This window comes from Harmonia axyridis, chromosome 1, assembly GCF_914767665.1.
Source record: "Harmonia axyridis chromosome 1, icHarAxyr1.1, whole genome shotgun sequence".
In the NCBI taxonomy this organism is placed as follows: Eukaryota; Metazoa; Arthropoda; class Insecta; order Coleoptera; family Coccinellidae; genus Harmonia; species Harmonia axyridis.
Window position 1 is genome coordinate 58,144,950 of NC_059501.1, and position 25,480 is coordinate 58,170,429.

The 25,480-nt window shown below is 33.5% G+C and overlaps 2 protein-coding genes across 3 annotated transcripts in view; both read right to left on the minus strand.

The window, feature by feature from the left end:
• LOC123670604 (RNA-binding protein fusilli) overlaps positions 1-25,480 on the minus strand; it is a 104,808-nt gene that overhangs the window by 53,556 nt on the left and 25,772 nt on the right. For both annotated transcript variants that reach the window (XM_045604116.1, XM_045604115.1), the window contains exons 2-3: positions 7,868-8,067; positions 435-607 (exon numbers count right to left, since the gene is read on the minus strand). In XM_045604116.1, the coding sequence (XP_045460072.1) occupies positions 435-607; positions 7,868-8,067 (373 nt within the window). The remainder of the gene's footprint in view (positions 1-434; positions 608-7,867; positions 8,068-25,480) is intronic.
• On the minus strand, positions 14,819-16,973 carry LOC123670605 (tigger transposable element-derived protein 4-like). The gene is made up of 2 exons (XM_045604118.1): positions 16,211-16,973; positions 14,819-16,150 (listed from the first exon to the last, which is right to left on the minus strand). The coding sequence occupies exons 1-2, from the start codon at positions 16,603-16,605 to the stop codon at positions 14,929-14,931; spliced, it is 1,617 nt and encodes a 538-aa protein (XP_045460074.1). The 5' UTR covers positions 16,606-16,973; the 3' UTR covers positions 14,819-14,928.

The following is a 25,480-nucleotide window of genomic DNA, read 5'->3' on the forward strand; positions in this document are numbered from 1 at the left end:
TCTATAATCCGAACATCGTTCGGATTATAGATATAATTCAATATGATTCCTATAATCCAAATGATTTGATAAACCGAACGGGTCCTGTCAACTTTGTGTTCGGATTATCCATACATTACAATATACATAGAAATTTCAATCATCAAAGCCTTATGAAATAAAAGTAACTCTTGGAATATCTCACCTTTAAAAGGACTGAAATATGAAACTTTGAAATTTTGATAATGAATAAAATATTCGGTTCCCACTTGATCAGCACTAACGAATGATCAGCAAAGCGTGTGATCGATTAAAGAGCAATTGCTGCTGATGACTTGATTTAGATCTTAAGCATATCATACACGAAAGAATCTTTCAGTCATTATCAATATCTGATGTTTGTCGTTGGGTAGAAAATTCAAGGTTTTCTCAGTATAAAAGTATAAAAAGGATACAATCTAACATGTCTGCTACGCTTTGCGGCGTTTCTTCGGTTTTTCCAAGAAACCTGCATACCTCTTTCCTCAGGTCGTGGAAGGTTGTGTAGTAAGAAGGGAGCTCTATTTCTTTGCGACAGGCTTCTGGGTGTAGGCATTGCCTAAGAGGAAGTTGCCCGTCTGTGACTAGTCTGCAAAATAAAAAGGGAATCAGTTACTATCTAGATAATTATAGTGCTAACATTCATTAATAGATCCGTCAATGAATGAAAAAAAAAATTTAATACATCCATTAACTATTCAGTTTCAGATCAGTGCCGAGTGATATACGATAACATCTAATATAATTAGTTTATTTATGCCTAAATCAACTACTTATATTGGAAGTTTTATAAATATGTTGATTGTTGTCGAAGATTTGTGGAAGTTATTATGGTAAAGAAAAACAATGCACCCAAATTCTGTACTATGGTTTATTATTTTTCATCTCAACGCCAAATATCTTGGTAGGTACGTAAAAAATACCAATGTACCGACCTATGTGTGATTTTTTTTGGGTCAATGTGGTGTAGCAAAAAACTTTACAACAAATTTAATGAAATTTGCTATCATAATTTCCGAGGAAAGCTTTGGTCGGCAGACGAAATGATTTCTGGTTTTCCCACATTCAAATTTTGAAATTCGAAATTTTCAAAGATGGTTGAATTTAGTTTTTTCTCGGGTGAAAATTCATAATTCTAATAATGATGATATGCCAAAACATAGTGCTGTCTTGATAGCCGATAAAGAAATCTTGAATGAAATAACATTATTCAATTTAATTTTTACAGATAAATAGTAGGTAAGCCGATTTCTTTTTATAATAAAAAGACATAATATAGAAATAATAGGAACTCAATTTTATTTACTTATTTTTTCAAAAGGTATCTTAATGGAATTGAAAGGCGTCTATCCCCACAATAAGGGGAAGATGCGTCTTGTATGTGTCCTTAAAGTATTTATCCCATGATAAAAAAACAAGCAAAGCAACTCCTAACCTTCAATGCAAAAGTAATTACCAATCCAGAAAATTGACGAAGAGAGTATTAGGGAATCTATTGAAGAAACCAAAAATGGTAGTTTGACTTGTGCTTCTGAGGTTCTTCAGTGGAACACTACATCGTTATTATGAATAAGTTGTGAGAGCATAAAGCTTATGACAGACAAAACTCTTTTGTGTGAGTCAGATTCTTCAAATAAAGAAGAAGATGAATGTGTAGAATATTTCTACTATTTTGAGAAGACAACTTACTTCAAGAGTAGATTTGATTCTGTGCGTTATGTGGAAGAAATGATTGCACCGATGTACGGCAATTATTGTAATCTATGTCCACATTATCAACTTCTGTAACTAAGGGATCAGAACAAAAATAAAACCAAGAAAATGTGTGAAAGTTAGGCCAGGTTTAAAAGAACATGAAAAATGCGATTAAGTAATATAGGTACCAAAGATTATTGTTTCATAGAAAAAATTCAAATATTTTCAATGTATACCTCAGGGCAACTATCCCTTGAGTGCAAATATTTTTTTGGTGAAGCACTGGTACTTTAGAAAAATGTGAAAAGAAACTCTGGTCTAGTACAACACTTTTTGGTTTGTTGAAGTTTTGTCGTATCTGCTATCGATTTCGAGAGAAAAAATTCAAACAGCTCTCTGGTACTTAATCCTCAGAAAAATCCAAATTATTATGAAAATCCAGTTCATAAGCTGTGGTGAATGAATTATTTATAACTTTTGGTACTTATCAACCAATTCTGTAGCGAAGATTAATAAAGATTTGATAAACTTATAAATATAAGCATCACTAAAAAGTATGACTATACAAAAAACACCCTGTATCTCGAAAACAAGGCGTTTGCGGGCTCATATTTGTGGTACTTTTTATCCTTAAAATTATCCAAGGAATCTCTTATTTTCCTTCGTAACTCGGTTTTAGGAAAACCCAGTATAGAGTGAGAATAATCGAATTGGTAATTAAAAAAATTTGTAAAAGTAATTTGGTTCAAACTTCGTTATCAAACCTTCTTTTCTCACATAACAGATATGAGTAAACGTTGTTGTAAAAATTTCTTTTTTTTTCGAGAACCCCCCCAAGTAAAATAAAGATCTACGTCCTTGGTTTCCAGATTCCTCGGCATTGCTCGTTGCGAGGTGCATACATGAAAACCAAGTTGTGATCTTTTGAAGAATTATGGTGCTCCAATATTTTTTCTCTTGATATTTTTTGGCGCCCCTACAGATCTTGCGCCCGTGGCAAGTGCCACCTTTCCCACGTCCTAAATACGGCACTGATGTTTCCCTGTAAAGGGGTTCCTACGGACCATGAAATCAATTAATTATCATATACATCTTATTGCTATTCATAAAAAAGGGTAAATTTTACGGAGAGATTTGAATTTAAACTGACAGAGGGCAATGGCCTTATTTGGTACAGGTACCTTAGTTTGAAGGTCGTCAGTTTTCCTTGCACTATAGGTACTCACGATGTAGCTATCATCTGGTCGACTCTTTCAGTGTAGATTCAACTTTCACAGCCAATTAGTTTCCAAATATATAAAACAATTGAAGTGTATTCTAGACTTGCTCGTAGAAGATAACTACAATATGAATTTTTTGTTTTTTAATGTAATTTTTGGTCGGAGTACCAGTTGGTATTAGAAATCAAGTCAAATGAACTCAATAATTAATAAAGTTGAAGGAAAAGTCATAAAACACTTCTGTTGTTGGAACCCTGTATATTAAATCATCTGGTTACATGTTTCGGCGTATTCGCCATTTTCAAACCAAAGATTAATTTTTAAGGTTCCACAGTCATATGGTAAAACATTAAGTTTATACTCAACACTTAAAAATGGAATTTTATGAGATTATATTATCAATAATTAATCCCAAATGAAATTCTGGTTGAATACTTAAATTTTATTAAGTCATTTAGGAATCAAAACATTTTTTTAGCGCAATCATGAACTTGCACTTTTTTTTAATTAAGAAAGTGGTTCAATTCGAGCAGTAATCAAGAATAAATAAAACATCGTTTTTGATGAGAGTTTTTCGGCCGTTTACTAAATAAACACTAAAAACTTTTGAGTATCTATTTCTTTTATAGATCACTTAGCTTTTTCTCTGAATAGAAACTCAGTCTTAAGCACCAATACAACCAATGAGTTTTTTCAAATATCATTGAAGAGACTGGACAGTTTTCAGTTGGTATTCACGGAATATTCACTTTTAATCAATTTAATTTGGTTTGGATTTTGGTCTAGGTACAGCGATCTTTCTCTCGGGGATTTTCAGGACATGTTAAGAAACCAGTGTTGTCAAGAGGATAATGTTAGTGGATATTGTTTTAATTGAGGTTTCTCCAATGGAATATTGAAAGATGAAATGAATCTTGTGTAATTGGACAGATAAAGACACAATTAAGCTTATAGTCTACCGTAAACTTAAAGCAAAGTGTGAAAATAGTAGTGATCATTTGGTCGTTTCCTACTAAACAGGGTGTTTCCTAGTTGTGGGCAAAACTTAAGGAGGTGATAATTCTCATCAAAATATCAAAATTTGTACGAAAATGACATTCTAATATGTAACATACATTTTCTGCGATAACGTTTGAACGCTTTAATTGATTTTGATGGTAATTGAATCATAAGCACACATTTTCACGGTAAATCTTATGCTGATGATATTTTAGTCACAAAAAAAGTTATGGGAGTACTCTCTATAATAGGCTATAGCTGGCAAGATAACAGAAATTGAAATTCCTCTTGTAATGTCATTCTTCTTAAAAAAAACCATTTCGGCCATAAATTCAAGTTCTAGGAATATTATATGGCCCTTTTTTCAATCGCGAAAACGATAATTGGTGTCATGGCGTCCACTGATGATGTATCGGTTGAGTACACCTCCCCAAAACCTTTCATTGTGTATTTTGTGACTATGATAAGATAATAATAACTACTGTACTAGTACCTACTCATAGGAAGGTTTTCGATATTCAGAAGGGAAGAAGTCATTATTTGATAAAAAAACTCTTTCAAAGTCATTATGTCAACAAGATACACGAGGTAGGGTTAAGTAATATAAGGCATAGGTTATACAAGGTGTATCAAAAGAAAGATTATTAGTACTTATTTAGCTAATTCTATGGACGCCATGATTCGAAAGAGCATATGGGATATGGGAAAGGATATTCGAGTTCAAAATATTCGAGTTGTTTGCTTACAAACGTTTACTAACATCTTGTTCTCGGATTAATCTCTTTTTCATCTCAATGGCTACATAAATGAGCAAAAATGCCGATGCTGAAGTGCAACCAATCCGATACGCAAGCATCAGAATTCCTTCACCCGCCATAGGTGACTGTCACCAGGAATTTTAGTTTTAGATTGAAAGAGTGTCGTGAACGCGAGAGTAGACATAAAGACATATGGACAACATTATTTTTGAGGAATAAATTCCCAAATAGTGTACTTCCAGAATTAACAAACATCAACTTATTGATATCGACTACGGTAAATTGACAATTCGGGGATATCGGGTGTGGTAGTCAAGCTCTATAAGATCTATCAAAATAAATGAGATAGATCTTATAGATCTAGACTACCACACCCGATATCCCCGAATTGTTAATAAACATGTTTCCGACAAACGGCTCATTTTTTATCGCTCTTTTACAAATAAACTATGTCTATGAATAACAATTACAGTCCTTATAGGGATTCATCAGATCAAGTAGTTTGATATTTCAACCAACTATTTGACTCGAAAATTGAGCTTGTGAAAAATTACATAGGGTATATGCACTGGTTAGCCGACCGGCACTGGTTCTCGACCATTCCGTGATTTGAGATAAAATAATAATAAAAATATATCATGTAGTGCAAAATATTTTCGCGGTACGTGTTCTCGACCATTCTACCCTTCCAAGATAGTTTGCATAGTAGTGGTATAGCTCAAAGTTTTCGTGCTAAAGATTAGTTTATAATCGTCTATCATAGAAAAGGGTTCTTTCTCGTCCTCTCTTAGAAAAGTGCTTTGTGATATTTGACCAGAAAATAGTAATTATTTCTTATTTTAAATGAATTATGTGTGTATATTTTGTTCCATATCAACTATAAGATATATTTTTGAGTGAAATTCAATCAAGAAGCAAATAAATGTATATTTTTTTGTTCAATATTCGGCGGTCGCGAACTGGTATTAGAAAGTTTGTATCTTTTATTTCTCGACCAAAGTGGTCGAGAACCAATAAGTTACTTCAATAATTGTTTATTTCAACAGATATATTTCTGTTGGATCATTTTCGTTTTTTTTTCGATACCCTGATTCATTTATATTTCTACTTTCTGAATATTAGTTTGCGACCACCGAATTAACGTTGAAACACTTATTTCTACCCTTTATTTATTCGCGGTCGAGAACCAATTTGATTGTACTTAATTCTCGACCACTGGTGGTCGGTGTTTTATATTTGATTTACTTATTAGTTTGTAAACAGATATTAATAGCAAAATAACCAAATAATGTTGTATGAGTTGCTATTTTGAAATTTTTATAGAAAGTGGAAACTTTTGCAAAATAATTTTTTTTACGTTCCGAGTGTTTCTTACTTGATGACCTCATCTGAAACCCATCTGAGTGATAGGTAGTGATGTCGATGGTACGCTACGAAAGTAAGTACTAATCACTCATCTCGCTCTAAACTTTTTATAAAATGTTTAAGTGGAGCGGCCACTATTATTAGTGGTCGAAAACTAACACAAAAATGGTCGTGGTCTGCGGCGTGGTCGAGAACCGAAGGTTTTTGAGATTTTCTATATGTTTTCACATTTCAAAGGTTAAATGCGGAAAGAACGCTTAAAATTATATGACAAATCATTTAAAACTCGCCAAAGAATCGATGAACACCAACACCATTAAAATTTGATAAGTTTATGTGTGAGGTTGTTTCTGTTAATTGGTCGAGAACCAGTGCATTTACCCTACTTCAACTTAATTACTTAAGAGGGGTCTATACCGTTTCAGCGATCAGTACGCTTTATTTTACGCTAGAGACTATCTATTTATATAAGGTTTTCACTATTATTTATACATATATAAATATATGCATAATATAACTTTCCAAAGAAACATTCATTTTTATACTAAAAGTCTATTCAAAGGATGACAATGCGATTTTCTAAAATTGAAACTGAAGACGTAAAAACGTATTTTGAATTCTTGCATGTGGTAAAAAAGGACATTAAATCAGAGGAACGTTTGAGATTGCTTCACTCATCCTGAAAACTGATGAGATCTCGAAAGCGTTGAGGAGAAAGGAGTAGTTAAACTTTAGCAGATCACGAGAATGCCACGTGGTAAGAACTCCTACTTGATATAACTTTAGCTTGATACGCACGAGTCGCACGGTACATATTTCTGTAAGCTCGTGTGCACTTGAACAAAATAATCATTTTCAAAGGACGAATAAGCGAGCTTGACATCGATCTCTCAAATTTATGGGAGAAATCTCCTATAAGTCGAGTAAATCGATTAGAATTCGATGGATGATAGTGGTTTGGATGACTACAAGGTTGCCATTTCTTGTTGTTTCGGTAGAACGTTATGAAATACACAAATTCCTGACTGATGACAGTTCTGAATATATTTAAGAATGGTGGCCAAAAATTGTTTTCAACGCCAACATCATCTAGAGCTGCTCCGACTGGTTCGAAAAACCTATAGATTAGGTGAAGAACTCATGAGATGAATCATGTGTCTAGATCCTGGATGAAAAATGATGTTATCAAATGGTGCTTGCAGGTTTCTCAATATTAGGAAACTATATTTTTCATTTTGTTATGTTTTATAATGATTTCATTCTTGTTTCCCTTTCAAAATAGCTGATACTTTTGGTTCTAGTATACAATAAGTTTCATAAATAAAAGAGCTTTTGCAAAATTACATCTCATTTCATCATTTTTTAATGATTTTCACAATTACACAATGAAACTACTAAAAATCATCTAGCTTCATCAAGCTACATTGATTTCACATTCTATCGAATGTATTCAATTTTTAAGTAAATTCTTACTTGACTTGAAATTGAAAAATTAGATACTACTTCACTACTGGACTTGATTTCAAGTCAAGCCAAGTCAAGTAGCTCGAAAATCATCAAGTTTAGCCGTGAATCGCTAGTAAGACTCAAAAGTGATGTCATTTACTGTGATTGGTGTTTCTGATAACATGGCTGATTACTGTATTTTATCTAGAACCTCATTCATCTCAAAGTTTAGGTTGAAACAGATTAATTTTTTAGAGTTCTTTTAATATTAGTTAGTTCTTGGATTCTTCAATATTGCCATCTAGCAAATTGTCGACGATTCGATGACCGAAAAAAGTTGGTAAGCTAATAGACCCAGCTTCTCACCTGAATCCCGAGTTGTGGGGGTCGATGTGCAGGCTGGAGCAGTAGGCCTCGAACTCCTCGAGGGCGTCCTCCAGTCTCCTTCCTGCCTGCTTGATCAGCTCGTCGGTCAGGACCGACTCGTTGGCCAGCTGCTCGGAGAGGACGTTCTCGTTCATGTCGGCCATTTGCGGCCTGATTGGGTACTGCTGCACGCCCACGATCTGAAAATAGAAGAGGAGAATTAGGTGCAGAAGGTTGCCATTACAACGAGATGTTGTTGACGGATGTGGGTGGAATCGGGAAACCGGTCACGTGACACGAGATCTTGTTGTGGGAAGACCAAAACGTAAACAGTGATGAATTAGCGTCGAAAAAATTCTATGGTTGCAGGTTTGGATGACTACAAGGTTGCCTTTTCTCGTTGTTTCGGTACCGAACGTACTTAAGTCTAATGAATTTGTATAGAAATTGAAGATGAGTAAGGAAAACTGGATGATTATGAAGTTCTGGAAGGGACATCCAAAATAAAAATGTTTCTATCCAAGATATAGTACCTATGTTAAGGGTAGGAAAAAGTCAAGTTTTTGAAATTAATGGTTTTATTATTTATCTTTTTTTGACTAATCATGGATGACCAACTATTCATGAATCGTTTTAATGTTCGTGAATAATTTGAATAGTAAAGAATAGCCTAATATTCATGAACGGTTGGATATTCATTAATAGTTCTGATATTTAAGAATAGTTGAATAAGTACTCATCAACAGTTTGGATATTCTTAGTTCAAGAATAACTTCCAAGATTTTATTTTATAAGGTGATTGAATTTTAGGTACAATGCAGATAGTGAGATAGTGAGAACCTACACCAACCCTACCTTCCTTTCAGTTTCTGAAGATGACATCATCATTATTGTTGAAATATATCTGTCAGTTGAATGAAAGTTCTGAGAAGGGCTAAAAATGATTGAATGAATGATTGATTTGAATATTTCCTATTCGTAATTTCAATAACTCTTTTTTTGACTAATCAGGAATAACCAACTATTCATGAATCGTTTAATATTCGTGAATAATTTGAAGAGCATAGCCTAATATTCATGAACTGTTGAAGATTCATGAATTGTTGGATATTCATTAATAGTTCTAAACATTCAAGAATAGTTGAATAAGTTCTCATGAATAGTTTGGGTATTCTTAGTTGAAGAATAACTTCTAAGATTGTATTATTTAAGGTAATTGAATTTTTAGGTACAATGAATAGTTTGGATATTCGATTAAATCTATCAACACCAAGAAACCCATCTAACAATTTCGAATAGAATCGGCCATAATCTTGTATTTTTGAATGAATTCAAACATTCATTTCTTCAGAATAGACATCAAAAAAATAATTGAACCATTTTTGAGTGATAATTATGCTCTCAATTCTAAATAATTCAAATATTCATGAATAACTTGAAAATTCAAAAATAGTATCCAGCATAATAAAAAATTTGTGAATATTCATAAATTATTAGATTCTGTTGGATGTTTCATACCTGCTTTCTAATAGTGAATAGAATGTTCCTTTATTTGAAAACCTGAGACTTTCAAATAATAGAATAATCTATGAATAATTAGATATTCATGAATAGTAGATATGGTTATTCATGAATAATTGAATATTTATGAATAGTATAAATATTTATGAATATTTATGAATAGTATAAATATTCGAATCAATTTACGAACGAATATTCGAATAGAGAATAGAAAAAGTGGCCCAGTTGATTCTTAAAAACAACATCCGCTCTGCTGCGTTTGTCAACATTCCCTGCAGTAAAAATCTCCAATCGCCTTTACTAATCCGCCTGTATATGAAATAACACTTGGTATCCCAACTGATATAAATATAATTCCCTATTACCCCCATTGAAAGAGGGATAACATCATTATTTATTGCACAAAAACGTGGGAGAGGAAGGCAAAATTACTTGCGCCGGCCCTGATCATTAGTGTTCTTTCGAGAATAATTAGCCTAAGCATAAAATGATACTTTAAAAATATGTCCAAATTAAAATATAAAAAGCTACTTTCTTATCAAATTTCAAATCACCTGGTAATCAAGAAATGATCTCAAACTTTCAAAAGGGCATTTACCTATATTAAATACCTACTTCTAGGCAAGGTTGTATCAATTTTCCAATTTCTTCCATTTTAATGTGTGAAGACCTTTCATTCTTCTAAATTGTAATATTCATCCATTGTTCATTGGATGTGTTAAAGATAAATTATCCCATATTCACTTAGCACTTGTTTGAAAACTAATTGACCAATGAAAATAATTTTTAACACACATGTTGATGTCACTGAAGCGAATCTATATTGTTGAGTCGAAGAAGTTCCCTTTGAAGTAGAACTGGGAAATCCAGTGCAGAATGAGAAAGAAGAAATCGAACCGAAAATAGCCATGAATACCAGATAGGTATTCATGAAGAATGAAATGATATCTTTCAGTTGGATGGTGTTTCAATTTCTTTTAGAATTCCAGAGGTTTCACCCAGGGAACCAAGAGTGATCAAAACAAAAGAAACCAGCTGGTTCGTCTCGAATCAGTAGCTGGTTAATGTTCTCATGAAATCTTATCATTAAAAAATATCCTAGGTATAGTAACACGACCGAAATCATCTGATTGTTGGCTATCCACCTGACTAAACCGTGACCGTGAAATTCAATGGACTAGAACTCGAATACATCCGTTATAACATGAATGAAAATGAAAATAACATAAGAGTTGTGTACGATAATAACTGAAATAATTATGTTATATGATTTTGAACTGACTCTACTTGTGCGATGAGTTAGCACAAACAAGTTATGGATTCACTCAACGGATTATTGATAGATATTTTTATTTATTTACTTCTCTATTCTTGACCTCTAATACAGTACAAGTACTGGTGACAAGGCCTATTTAACAATATCCAAAAAAATAATAATACTTTATAATATTCAAAACAACAACAAAGTTAAACTAAACAAAATAAATCTTTCAGGTACAACTTAAGCTTAATATTAAAGTTTTTTTTTTTTAGATATAATAAACAAGTCTCAATAAATTGTTCGAGAAATTCTTCAAATGAAGAAATTTCAATTGAATTAATATTCATATTTTTCATTTCGGAAATTGGGAGATGAAGTGATATAAAAGAAGACTTACAATCCCTCATCAGCTCATTTTTGATGGGGCTGTTCAAGAAGAAGAAGGTCATGACCCCCTTGCCCCCCCCCCCCCCTGGGACCGCGCTTGCAATAGATATGCAAATTCCAATCAGGTGGTTAGGTTTAGTTTAGAGAATTCACAGTTAATTTTATTATAATATGTAGTATCTAAGTACCTCCTTAAAATTTCAATGAATGTGGTATCTTCCAGCCAACACATATGAGATATTAATTGTTTTTTTTTTGTTAATGAAAAACACTGAAATTGAGCAACATTCCAAGATCAGTAGAGATGCGATGCGGAGAAAAGAATTGAGAGAATATTAGTGTGCTGAATGAAGAACAGATGAAAAGATTAAATGCTCAAAAACATTATCACAAATCAAAATTAAAAAATAACAGACATCGTGACCAAATGATGATCTGTTCAAAAAACGAAGAAAAATTAACTTTCAGCATTTTTCAAAGATTTTGTGATCTAGTGAATTATAAGTAGGTACCTACTATTTCAAATTTCGGTATCTGGTTGTTTTCTAAAATGCATTAACAATATGTTTTTATATTATTTGTTTGATAATCGTAGAAGAGAGGGGAAAATTAGATGAGTCTCTGATGTCAAATATGTATATCAATATCAATAATTAATCTAGCCATCAGGTACATGAATACTTATGCATATATGTATGTTCTTTCAAAAAACTGTAAAATGTGAATTCCTATTAATAATTCATAAACATATATCTACTAATATCTCAGTCAGAACAGATGTCTTGGAAATTATTCAAATTCAACGATACGAAATATTTTTATGTACTTAAAATCCTCAAAATCTAGAATTCGAAGGCTGATGATCTATATCAGAAGCCATTTCTTCATATTATAATGTTCATTTTATTTTTATTGGAAGTAATCGACTTGATTTTTACTGCTCGCCTAACAACTATTTAGAATTAATTTATGTTAACCTCAATAGGTACTGAGAAAGCTGTAAAAACATTGTTTTAGAATTTGTTCAGAATCCGTTTTTGACATATACCTACAAAATTCATTTATTGAATTATTGAAGTGGTGAGGAATATAACTAAAACTGAGATGTACTTAACTTTTTACAATTGTTGCTATAAACCATAGTGAAAAGATTTTTGGTTTCTGAACTTCCTCAAAACTTTTGATCTTTTGTAAGCGTCAAAATATTCAAACAAAATCAGTAAAAACTAGTATTGAAGAAATAATTTATATAATTCTTTATTCTTGTATTCAGAGTATTTATTTGCAATTGTAATGAATTCCTGCAACAAAATTTGATAACGTCAATTTTGGGGGGGGGGGGGTTGTCAGCTGTCCCTCCTGCCCCCCGCTGGGTACACCCATGAATATAGTTATTCTTCTTCGGTAGCTATTCTGAAATATTCTCAGAATTATTATGTCTGATATCAACAAAAACAGAATACACGTCTATTACTGAAGTCAAGGTTTCCTACAGTGTATATTTATCGAAAAGCTCAATTTTATTTGTTCTGCTATTGTGAGTGATTCCCAGGATATTTTTGTCATGCAAACGTTAGGAAATTATCATTTGACATACTAGTCAAGGAACGAAACCATTGTTAAGAAGTTGGAAATAGGAACAGTGGGTATGCGATGAACCTCTTGATTTCATTCATAAAGGTCTGTGTTGAAAGGAGTTTACGAAATAGTTTGAAAACTTCCACAAGTTCTGCACCAATGATTTCATTCGGTAGCAACCTGGTTCTGCCACTGTATGAAAACAATTTTTGAAATTATGTCTATTAGAATTCGAATTTAATGTGATATTTATGAGACAAAATACTTAATTTTTGTATAGCATCTTTGTCTACTGACATATGAAAATAATGCATTCATTCCCTAAATGAATCAATACAACAATTTCAATATTGAGGTCAAAAACAATAGTTTCGAAGACATAAGCATAGTAGAATGATATTGACATATTAATGAAATTTTAACGGCAACTGGAACTATTTGGCAAATTCGGGAAACACCATTTCATCGAAGATGATTATTCAGCTGTAGAATAATAACAAGAAAGTTTATACAATATTTTATAAGGTTCGTGGAATAACAGGAGAAAAAAGATAGGTACTTCTCAAAAATCTCTCTCCGATTCCCCAGATTTCAATGAAATTCTGTGTATATTATATGAAGCATTCGAAAATATGGCTTATCGATATTAAAAGAAAATTTGATTTGAAAACCCGGCAGCTCTAGGCCTCGTCTAGAGTTCAGGGTCTAATCTAAATGGTTGACCGCTTAATGGAAACCGAATGGACTGCCTTAAACTTACAGTAATTATCACAAAAACAAGCATGCAGTCTTTTGATCAGCGTCATTGCTTTTCTCAAATTTTTATTGTTATTATATTCGAGACAAACTTCAATGTAGTTAGAGACATAAACAATGAAAGATATTTTTTGATTGCCAAGTGGCTAATTAATTTCAAGTTGTATCATTGTATGAAAATGTCATGGAAATACCTAGATGTTCAATAAATTAAGGATGACAGGGTTTTTTTATATGAATTTTGGAGACTAATAAACTACCAGCCATGCATTTTTATAATTCGAATCTTGAATGTGTAATTGTTTCTGTGAAAACAGAATTGAAAAGAACTACCCAGTTAAATGTCCATTGTTACGAAATGAATTGCTCAAATTAATTGGGTGTTTTAATTGACACTGAATGATTTTCGCAATTTTCTAGAACAGCTTCAGTATTCTCAAGAATTGGTGTCACTAGTAGATAGATCAAGAAAGATGACATTGTGATGTGATGATAACTACTTGAAAGTACCTATAAGTAATAATAATAATAATTTATTCTCATAGATGTATACGCAAAATTTAAGATTAATCAGATAGGTTGTCACTGAAAAATTCAGTTTTTTTTAATATTCAGCTCAAGAAGCTTGAAGTTGTTATTTTATTACTAGGTATAAACAAAAACTCAATACGATCGAACATGTTGTCACTGAGATATTGGTTCTTTTGATGCGATCAACATAAAATTTTTCATGAAGCTTGAAATTGGTATTTACCATAATATACAGGGTGAGTCTTTAACTGAGTAATCTTGTTTATAGGCGGACATTTTTCAATTCTACAGAAATACGTCATCAGTGTGTCAAACCTTTTCGTTTGATACCTTTGCCAGCTGAAAATTTGAAAATTTCAGATATTGCGATCAGAGAACGAGCGTTTATAAATATACCTACGTAAGAATTTTTCTTGAGATTTTTATCGCAGAAGTCTAGAATTCACAGGAAATTCCTGCTGCAATATCCGTTATTGGAGTTAATGCAAAATAATCTTCACTACGTCGCTTGAAGCAGGATCTTCATACCGGCATCCAGCGAACAGCTACGTTACTCAAGAGTCAAGAGAACGCTCTCATAAGAACCTGCCAACCATGCTCTCGATGTACCGTTCTCTCATTCTCGTTCCTTTGTTTCATTATGGCTGATCCCATTTCGATGGGACTGTTACGCTATCAAGAGATCTTAGAAACGCAGACCGCCGTCCGAGATATATCGATTGGACCATTCATTTGGCGTTTTTGCTCCACAGAAGTACGACGATCATAGAATCCGATTCCCAGATACCAGTCTAACCAGGAAGTTTTGAGAGTTACCGCTCGCGTAGATACAGTCGAACCTCTATAACTCAAACTTGAAGGGAAAGCGAAAAAAGTTCGAGTTATGGAGAGTTCAACTTAGAGAAATATCCAACACATACTTTCCAAAAAAAATTTATTACCTCATAATAATAATATAACAAACTAAAATTCATTTCTGATAACTTGAATCATCCAAACTAGAATATGATCTTAAAACAATAACGAATTAAAAAAAATCAGTTATTAAAGTTTGCCTAAATGTTTTATTGTTTAGACGATAGGCTTCAAATTTCTTGCTTATTTCGAATATGAGAGTTAAATCGTCATCAGTTGCAGCCTCATTCATTGAAAACGCAAGCCGAATGGTTTCAATTGCTTTAGCAACTTCAGCGTCAGAAGGCTTTTGTCTTGCAGCTCCTACACTGTCATCTTCATCGTCATCTTCAGGTATGGTCTCTGAAAAATTTTCCAAGTCTTCTTGTTTATTGTTCACATATTCCAAGATCTCATCCTCTGAAGGATTTTCACTTGTTATAAGATCCACGTCCACATTTATATATTCCTCCAAAGAAACCTTATCATCAGCATTCAATACCTCCAAACATTTAAAAACAGACTCTTGGAGATCTAAAGCTACCTTTTGTTCACTGGTCATAATTTTTTTCAATTCTGATAGCGGCAGTTCGTCTTCATAGTCATAGAAGTTATGTGTCCCAAAACCAGCCTTTCTGAAGCAGTTTTGAATAGTCTCCTGGGTTAAATCTACTCTCCACACTGCCGCCGACGTATGAATGCAATCCAAGAGATCAATTTTGGGGATAGTGCCATTGGACTCAAATCCATCTAGTACTGTTTGTAAGATCCTGCGTTTATAATGAAATTTGAAACTTTTTATAATTCCCTGATCAAGAGGCTGTAATTTTGATGTCGTATTGGGTGGAAAAAAAATCAACTTTATTGCCTTCAATCGATGATCGATATTTGGATGAGCAGGGCAGTTGTCAATCAGTAATAGAACTCTACGATTTTGAAGTTGGAAATGTTTGTCTAGATTCAACAACCACTTTTCAAATATCTCACTCGTCATCCAGGCCTTTTTGTTACTGTAATAAGTAAGGGGTAAACATTTCACTCCTGCGAAACATCGTGGCTTTGCGCTTTTCCCTATTATTACAGGTTTCAATTTCTCACTGCCACTCATATTTGCTGCTAATAAAAGAGTCACCCTTTCCTTGGATAATTTGCCTCCGTAACATTTTTCATTTTTGAAAGTTAAGGTTTTATCTGGTAAGCATTTGAAGAACAACCCAGTCTCATCTGCGTTGAAAATATCGTCAGCTTCGTAAGGAGCTAAAATTGTAGGAAGAACATCTCGAATCCAGTTATCACACTCTTCTTGATTAACAGCAGCACTTTCCCCACACGCTTTTTTTTGCAATACACCATGTCTAAAACGGGAAAAATAAACATGTACTCATGTATCGAACAGAAACAATAAGAATCATTACCTTTTTTTGAATTTTTCAAGCCATCCCGAGCTAGCCTTGAAATTTTCATCTCCCAATTTTCTGGAAAAATCTAATGCCTTCTGTTGCAAAATGGGCCCTGAGATTGGCAAATTTGCTTTTCTTGAAGCTTCGAACCACTTGATCAATGCAGTGTTCACTTTCTTCTTAGGCTTATTTCGCTTCACTACACAAGGGTTATTCACTTCTGCACCAAACTTAGCTATTGTATCTTTGTTTTTTATTATAGTGCATAATGTACTTTTCGGAATATCATATTCTTGGCAAATGATTTTTCTGTTGACACGATTTTCCACTTTTTTTAAAATTTCTAACTTCTTTCCGATCGTTAAAGACTTCAGTTTACGCGGCTTCGACATCTCACCAACTCCAAACATATTTCATTCCAGAATCAGATTGGTGTTATTGTTATGATGTTTCATTCGCGGTATTTCACACTTGGTTGGGGGAATACCCTAAAATGTCGGTAACGCGAGCATCTCAGCCAGCTACGCTGACACCTTGTGGCAAGAAGCCAAAACTCCGATTTGATTGTTTTCGAATGTTCGACTTAAAGAGATCTTTACTCTGAACGGACGCATCATTGAGTTCGAGTTGAAGAGGTGTTCGAGTTATAGAAATTCGAGTTATAGAGGTCGAAATACAGGGAATTTTCGAGAATGTGAAGGGAACGCTCAGAGAGTACGAGTTGAAGAGGGGTTCGAGTTATAGAGGTTCGAGTTATAGAGGTTCGACTGTATGTGTTTTTCAGACTATGTGAATCCGACCTCATCTGTGGTCATGTATCTTCTCTTACGTGTCCGTTGGTCTCATGAATAATGTTTTGTATACAAACCACGGTAATATATGTACTCGTAGATCGTGAATGTTGAGAAAATATGAGGGCACAAGATATGTAATAACTTTATTAGAACTTCGAATATATAATATGACTTCAGAGTTATAGTGATTTATATCTATGACATTGACTACTTCTTTTCAGTAATAGACATTCATTTTTAAGCGATTTTTGCCCCATCAGAAAATTCAGATGTAAGTTATTAGGACAGAGATAATGACCCATATTATTAAAAAGATGGAAAACCTTTTTCTTGCGAAAATAAAGCAACTATTTCTATCTGCATCAATAAAAAAAAAGCAGAACCTTTCACTTAAATGTGAAAAATTATCCAAATAAATAAGAGAATTTGCTCATAACTGGAATAAATGGTTCTTTATTGAAAATCACTTTCAGTTTGGAGCAAATCCTTTAACAATTATGCATCTGGTCAGTGATGGTCCATTTGTTGAAGTAAAATGGTGTGTTGTGGTTTATAGTGCAATATGGCTGATGTAGTGAACGCGAGTGAGTTTGAAACGATAATTCGCTTTGAAGAATATAATGTACAATATCAAGGGGGCGCATATCTACATCACCACGGACAGCCAAACCACGCTGAGATCCCTGGAATCGTACTGCCAGGGGTCTCTGTTGACTTGGGAGAGCCGTAACACCATGAATCAACTGGCCAGAGGCAATAAAGTGACTCTACTATGGATACCAGGGCACTGTGGGGTTGAAGGAAATGAAAAAGCTGATGAACTTGCAAAAAGTGCATCAAAGTTAACACCTGCTGGACCTGAGCATTTCTGTGGGCTAGGAAAAGACCAATATAAAGCTGCGGTCCAGCTATGGGAGTTGAAGAACAGAATAATCCACTGGACAGGGCACTGTCGTTACAAACATCATTTGTACCGCATAGAAAGTCAGCAGATGAGATCTGCAGGCTCTGTGGATCGGAAGCAGATACAGCTGACCACATGGTATGCAGGTGTCCAGAGCTGGCTGGCCTAAGAACCATTCATATGGGTAAGCCGGTCCTGGATACTAGAGAGGTAACGGCCAAGGCCCCTAAGGAGGTTGTCAGTTTTATCAACGTCGTTGACGACCTCTTTGGGTTTTCATGAATGAGTAGGGCAGAGAACAAAAGATCTACATGGTCGCAGTTCCCAGAAGGCTTACCGAACCAAAACGACCCCAGTTCAAATAATATTAATGTACAATAGTTATCAACCTGATTTTTGGTCCAAATCGTAGTGTCCCTAAAAGGTACTCGTTCTTTAGAGAAAAATATGAAAATGCTTGTGATATCTAGCTAATCCAGGACATCAAAGTGGAATCGGAGAAGAACTAGGAGTATCACAAAGTATGGCATTGCCAAAAAATATTCACAGGCTTTGATGTCGGTTGGCCTGGACGCCAGAATTTGGAAAAATTTTGTTAGGAAAATTATGCATACAAATCCAAGGCAGTTCTAATAGGGGATGATGGATATGGTTTGAAGTTATTGTTGATAACACCCTTCTCAGATTTAGGTATTGGAACAGATAGAAAATTTTTAATGGGGTGCTTGAAAAAGAAAGGGTTCCCTTATTGCAATATTTCTGCTGCGTTAAACTGGAAATTGTACAGTTTTTTTCGTATTCAATTTCACTCGAAATCATTTCCAACTTTTAGTACTTATTCGCGTACAGGCAGATTATTTGGAATCTGGAATCTAAACAATTACCTAAATAGCTTGACAGGAATGGAACTGTATTTCTGCTGCAATACTCTTAACAAGTCAACAATCACATTTCGATATGTGTTTTCTGAGGACTGAGCAGAAAGCTTTACTCCTTAACTTACTTATTTCTCATTTAATCTACCTACAAGGTAGATCATCCTACAAGGTAGATCAACCTACAAGGTAGATCTACCTACTAGGTAGATCTGTGGCGTGTATATTGACCTATGAGCTATATAGATCTACCTACAAGATTGATCTACCTACAAGGTAGATCTGTGGCGTGTATATTGATCTATGGGCTATATTGATCTACCTACAAGGTAGATCTGTGGCGTGTACTAGTCATTTTATTAAATCAATACAGATTGAAGGAAATGCATTTACTTCTACCTTTTAAAGAAGCAAGTGCTTTTACTCGTATATCTTCTTCTTTTAAGCAAATATGTTTCTAGTTTCTACGTCTCTATCACCAAAATATTGTATCTATTGGATATTGGATGTTGTTGTTCCTCCAGCTTTGGTCCGGAAAGATATTCGAGAAAAACAATTGCTGTGACTCATGTATGTGCACCAATTTTCACACATGTTCAGTAGTAACTGAAAAATATTTCAGTCACTGTTGTTTTCAGAATGCTGATACTACTCTATTTTAGTTCTTTCGCTTTATCGTTGGCATTCTGTTGTTATATTCTGTTGTTATAAATCGTGATCTACGCGAACACTTATTTGGAAGGATTCATGGAAATGAAATGAGTCATTTCAAGTTCATAAGATGTCGAAATATTGCAAATATGGAGAGCGCAACAATTTATTTATTTCATTGGAACATCAATGTTAAAAATGAATTAACAAAAATATTCAAACTATTCTCTTGAATCATTTGGAATGATGAGATATTATGGAAAATTAATATTGCATAGGTACTTTTACATACCTACTGCAAATTTTATAGCATGATTTATTATTTATTATACATGATGTTCTAAACTTCGATAATAGCTCTGCTAATCCATTTTCCCCTTATGAACATAGATTCGATTCGTTTTCGTTCAGAAGTTACATTAATTCGAAAAAAAAAATTATGTCTGAATTTAAAGTAGGCCAACATACCGGTTGACAAGGCAACAAGTGTTATTTTAATTATTCATTTGACACTTCGTGCACGTTTTGAATAACTGTGCATTCTGTCACAACTCAGAAGTGTGCAAATATTGTGTAGCGAAGAAAGTATCCTAATAGTCACTAACCTGATGCGTGAACATCATAAAGCTTGATAGAGTATTTGGAGCATTATTCTGCTCCAAATTAACTCATTTGCCGAAATAAAGTGAGTGTAGAAAATGAAGAAAATGTAATAGAAACTTTTCCTGGCAACTTATCGATTAGTGTTCGGCGCATAACTACTTATATTTATTTTATCACCAAATTTTGTATGGCGTGTCTTAAAGAGAGAAATTTTGCATCCATTTCTTAGACAAAATGTACAAGCTTTGCATGCTGGTCATGCCCCACAATAGTTATAGAATTTGGTAGATGGTTACTTTAACAACATGCACGAAATAATTGATCTATTACGCTTGTCTTGTCTTGTTTCACTAAGAACGGTATCAACAATTATCCAAACACAGATTTGTATGTACCTATATCAATTTTTTGGAGCACAATCTTTTTGACTTCAGTGACGATTTCCTGTTTAAAGATAATAGTATTTGCACGATGGAGCACCCCAACACAGAGAAATCTGAGGTGAATGAGTAAATTTCCAGAATAAATAGAATAGATCAAGAAGGTCCAATACCATGGCCACCTTTTTAACCGGATCTTAATCCGTTAGAATTTTATTTAAGGGGTGTATGTAGAAGCTCTTCTATCTAGAAATTACATTCCATCAACAATTACTAGATGGAATTCAAGATCCAGCAATCCAAATAACTAACGAACCAAATCTAATCCGTTGGTTAACGGAATTTTTAGTTCATCGATGATTCTTATTATTCATTGTTGAAAACGGATGATATGATATCCAAAGTCAAATATATTTCTGACTTCAAGAAGAAAATACATTCTTTCAAATACTCGTTCTTCCTAAAGAAAAACGAATCGGAGGTAATTACATAGAAATAAAAATGTTCAGAATGAGTGCAGTTATCATCTGTAAAAGTTTTTGATAGGCTTGTAGAACACCCAGTTTGTCTTAACGCCAACGGAAAAATCGTACGAAAAAGAAAAAAAAGGCTCTCGTTTTTCTTCCGATTGAGCGAGCAATCATAGAGTATAATTTGACATTTCGAAGGATGTATTTTGGGTTGCCTGACAGAACGTGCGAAGCCAGGGTGGTCAGCTAGTATAGTATAATTTTGTCGAATTTGTCTTCTCGATAACGAAATCAATGGCAACGTAAAAATTTATATCGCAATATCCAATCCAAATGGACACTTGAAGGAAAAGATTTTTCAGTAAAGAAAAGGAATGGAATAATAAAAATGTCCAGTGAAACCAAATACTGAACCTGAGTTGTGTGAAATATCTTGTTATTTTGACTGGTTCACAATTCTTACTTGAAGTGACACGAAATTTTATAGAAACATATCCAACACGCTTTTTCATAATTGCCCTGATGGGTAACAAGTTTTTCAAGTAATTAATTTTGCAATTCAGCAAAAAAACTGATAAAGAAGTCTGGTTGGACTTTGTCAACCATGAACCTTGACCAAAAAAAAACAACCTGTTAGCAAACGAACCTGGTTTGATTGACGGTCAATTATATTTGCAGTTTGAAGGTAGATAAAAATAACGATTCAACGTGAATGCTTCAACATAGAAAATTCATTACTTGTGTGTATTGATACGCAAATGATTCTAGGAAAATTATCAGGTAATTTTTCAAGTGAACGAAGTCCACTTTGAAGACTGAAGTGAAGTATAACTGGATGTTAAGATTCTAACATTGAAATAAAAGTCAAAATTCATGGAAGCTTGAAAAATTGGTTCAAAAAATTGCATTCACACTCGACACAATGAATAAAGACATATCTTCGATAGTGACGAGAATTGAAAAATAAAATGATTTATCTATAATTCCTATAAAACATATCGACAAAGACTTGGGTTTTAATATCTTGAAATTCTACTTTCGAGTTATAAATTCTTGAAAATTCTTCTCAGAATAACATATAGTCGATAATTCTCAAACGCAGAACTTGGAAACTTTAATATTGAGGATATAGGTTATCGTGAATATGATCTTTTCAAATTTTGTTCTCCTGAGAATCTACTTATTCGATCTAGATGAAATTTTTTATTTATAGGTAGATATCGACAGTCACAACTCAGTACCTCGTAACTCCTTTTTTTATTTAGTGCTTGTAAAATAGGTGTCTGCATCTATTTCTTTTTTTCATTATTGTTAGAATTTATTTTGTCTTGTGTATAAATTTTGCTAACTTCAGTCAGTATTTGCTCCCTTTATACGTTTTTTTAGGAACTGAAAAATTTTTAGTTTTGTAGTTACGAGGAAATGCCTTGTAGTCGTCGATAAGTAAAATGATAGTTTCAAGCCTCAAATGTCATATTGATTGCGTTACCAGAAACGGAAAAAATTATAGAAAATATAGAAAAAATATTGAATATTTCAGTGATGACAGATCTGATTGAAAAGAGATTTCGGGAACCGGTAAAGAAAATATAAGTCTCAAGCTAAATGCGAAATATCTTGTTGATTGCATCATTAAAACCATAAACAAAATTCAGGCGAAATATGGAAGAAAAACGGTAAATTTCAAAAACAATGTATCCGACCTAATTGAAAGTTGATATGTGCATGTCCAATAACATAACGATTTCAAGCCGAGTACAAAAGTTCATGTTGATCGCGTCTCAAAAATCATAAAACTTCATGCTAACATGAAGAAAAAACATTCCTAATTATTCCGTAACAATAGATATTGCTGATGAAATTAAAATATCGAATCAGCAGAATTCATCATCAAAATAAACTAACCGACAACAATGACATCATGATAAATCATTTCTTATAGTTTTATATGTGATCTCTAATGTTGCATGAATAAATGAACAACTGAATTAACAATGTGGACTTTTCAGAAATGGCTTTTGTTTCCTATTGCTTCTAAATCAAATCATTTTTTCATAAATATGATTAATTATATCGAAATCTGAATTGTATTTTCAAAAATTAATTCATATTTGATACTAACAGAGAAGTACGTCCGGCTACCGTGTGCACATTAACTTTCGAACGGAATATTTTTGAGATTTTTCCGGATAGGCTCTTTATCAGTATATCTTGCGTTCATTGATGGGCGAAATCTGTGTGGTTTCTGAATATTACTCATATAAATTTTTTCCGATGATTGAAAATACCCATCTCATCAAACTGGAATTCAGAAAGAATTGAAATATAGTAGAACAAATATTCTTGCAAAATTTGATGAGGATCATTCAATTGGGAGATTTAAAAAAATGTCTTTAAAATTTCGGTATCTAATCTAAATTTCATTAGTTGAAAATTGGAAAGCTGGAATATTGTGTGTTGATATCGGTAGATATTATGAAAAGTACCCCATGTCACTTTTTTCAGTTCAATTCAATTCAATTAATTCCTTGTGGTTACGAAAACGGAAAAAAATCATAATGCTCACGTACAGGGTGATCCATTATTCACGAAAATAGAAAGTGTCAGAAATTTTCCTAGTCCGAATCTGATTTATTCGCTTTCAGAAAAATTGAAGGAAGGCGATACTAAAGGGTTACAAAACTTCAAAATTTTTAATTATTCGGTCGATTACTTAAAGAGTTATGGAACTATGAAATTTCACTCATGAGATGAACATCTCCCCGACAATAACCCTGTATATCTGAAGGCACTCAGGCGATGGAAACCTCCTGATACGAGTCCTCCATGATGACCTTCATTCATGCTATCCTTTTGTCACATTCTTCCCGGGCCACCCTGTATAGGGTAAATGCACTGGTTAGCCGACCGGCACTGGTTCTCGATCATTCCGTGATTTGAGATAAAATAATAATGAAAATATATCATGTAGTGCAAAATATTTTCGCGGTACGTGTTCTCGACCATTCTACCCTTCCAAGATAGTTTGCATAGTAGTGGTATAGGTCAAAGTTTTCGCGCTAAAAATTAGTTTAAAATCGTCTATCATAGAAAAGGGTTCTTTCTCGTCCTCTCTTAGAAAAGTGCTTCGTGATATACGACCAGAAAATAGTAATTATTTCTTATTTTAAATGAATTATGTGTGTATGTTTTCTTCCATATCAACTATAAGATATATTTTTGAGTGTATTTCAACCACGAAGCAAATAAATGTATATTTTTTTGTTCAATATTCGGCGGTCGTGAACTGGTATTGGAAAATTTGTATCTTTTATTTCTCGATCAAAGTGGTCGAGAACCAATATATTACTTCAATAATTGTTTATTTCTACCGTATATTTCTGTTGGATCATTTTCGTTTTTTTTTCGATACCCTGATTCATTTATATATCTACTTTCTGAATATCAGTTTGCGACCACCGAATTAACGTTGAAACACTTATTTCTACCCTTTATTTATTCGTGGTCGAGAACCAATTTGATTGTACTTGATTCTCGACCACTGGTGGTCGGTGTTTTATATTTTATTTACTCATTAGTTTCTAAATAGATATTAAGAGCAAAATAACCAAAAAATGTGGTATGAGTTCCTATTTTGAAATATTTATAGAAAGTGGAAACTTTTGCAAAATAATTCTTTTTTAAGTTCCGAGTATTTCTTACTTAATTACTTCAGCTGAAACCCATCTGAGTGATAGGTAGTGATGTCGATGGTACGGTACGAAAGTAAGTACTAATCACTCATCTCGCTCTAAAGTTTTATATACAATTTTTAAGTGGAGCGGCCACTATTATTAGTGGTCGAAAACTAACACAAAAATGGTCGAGAACTCTGCGGCGTGGTCGAGAACCGAAGGTTATTGAGATTTTCTATATGTTTTCCCATTTCAAAGGTTAAATGCGGAAAGAACGCTTAAAATTATATGAAAAATCATTTAAAACTCGCCAAAGAATCGATGAACACCAACACCATTAAAATTTGATAAGTTTATGTGTGAAAAAGTCGTGCTCGAAATCGATGTTTCTGTTAACTGGTCGAGAACCAGTGCATTTACCCTATTCAAATTTCAATGAAAACATCGGTTTCATACAAAATGAACAAATTTGAATGCATCATAGGTAACGGTATCGCAACCGATTTAATACTAACAGCTTTAACACATGCTAAAATTGTCTAAGAAGGGGGGACAATATTTTTATTCAATTTTCAAAACAAGTCTTCACTCGATCGATTTCAAAGATTTCTCCGATATCGATCAAAAGAAACATTATTGACATGAAAACAATAAATTCATCATTTATTATATCTCGCATAGAATGATGTAACCAATAATATACCGTCGATCTTTCTTGATTCTCTGTCGTAACCGCCGAATCTAATCTACCAGAATATCCGTAGCACATTCTCCTCCAGGTTATATAGCAGTTCGAACGAACAAGAAGGAATCCATAGGCGTGCCATCCTTTTTTGGCAGACCATGTTTCCATCTTTCTCTCGCGATTGACCAATCATCGCGGGATATTTATTTGTTGTTTATACAGGTGATCAAGAAGCCGGAGTCAAAAACC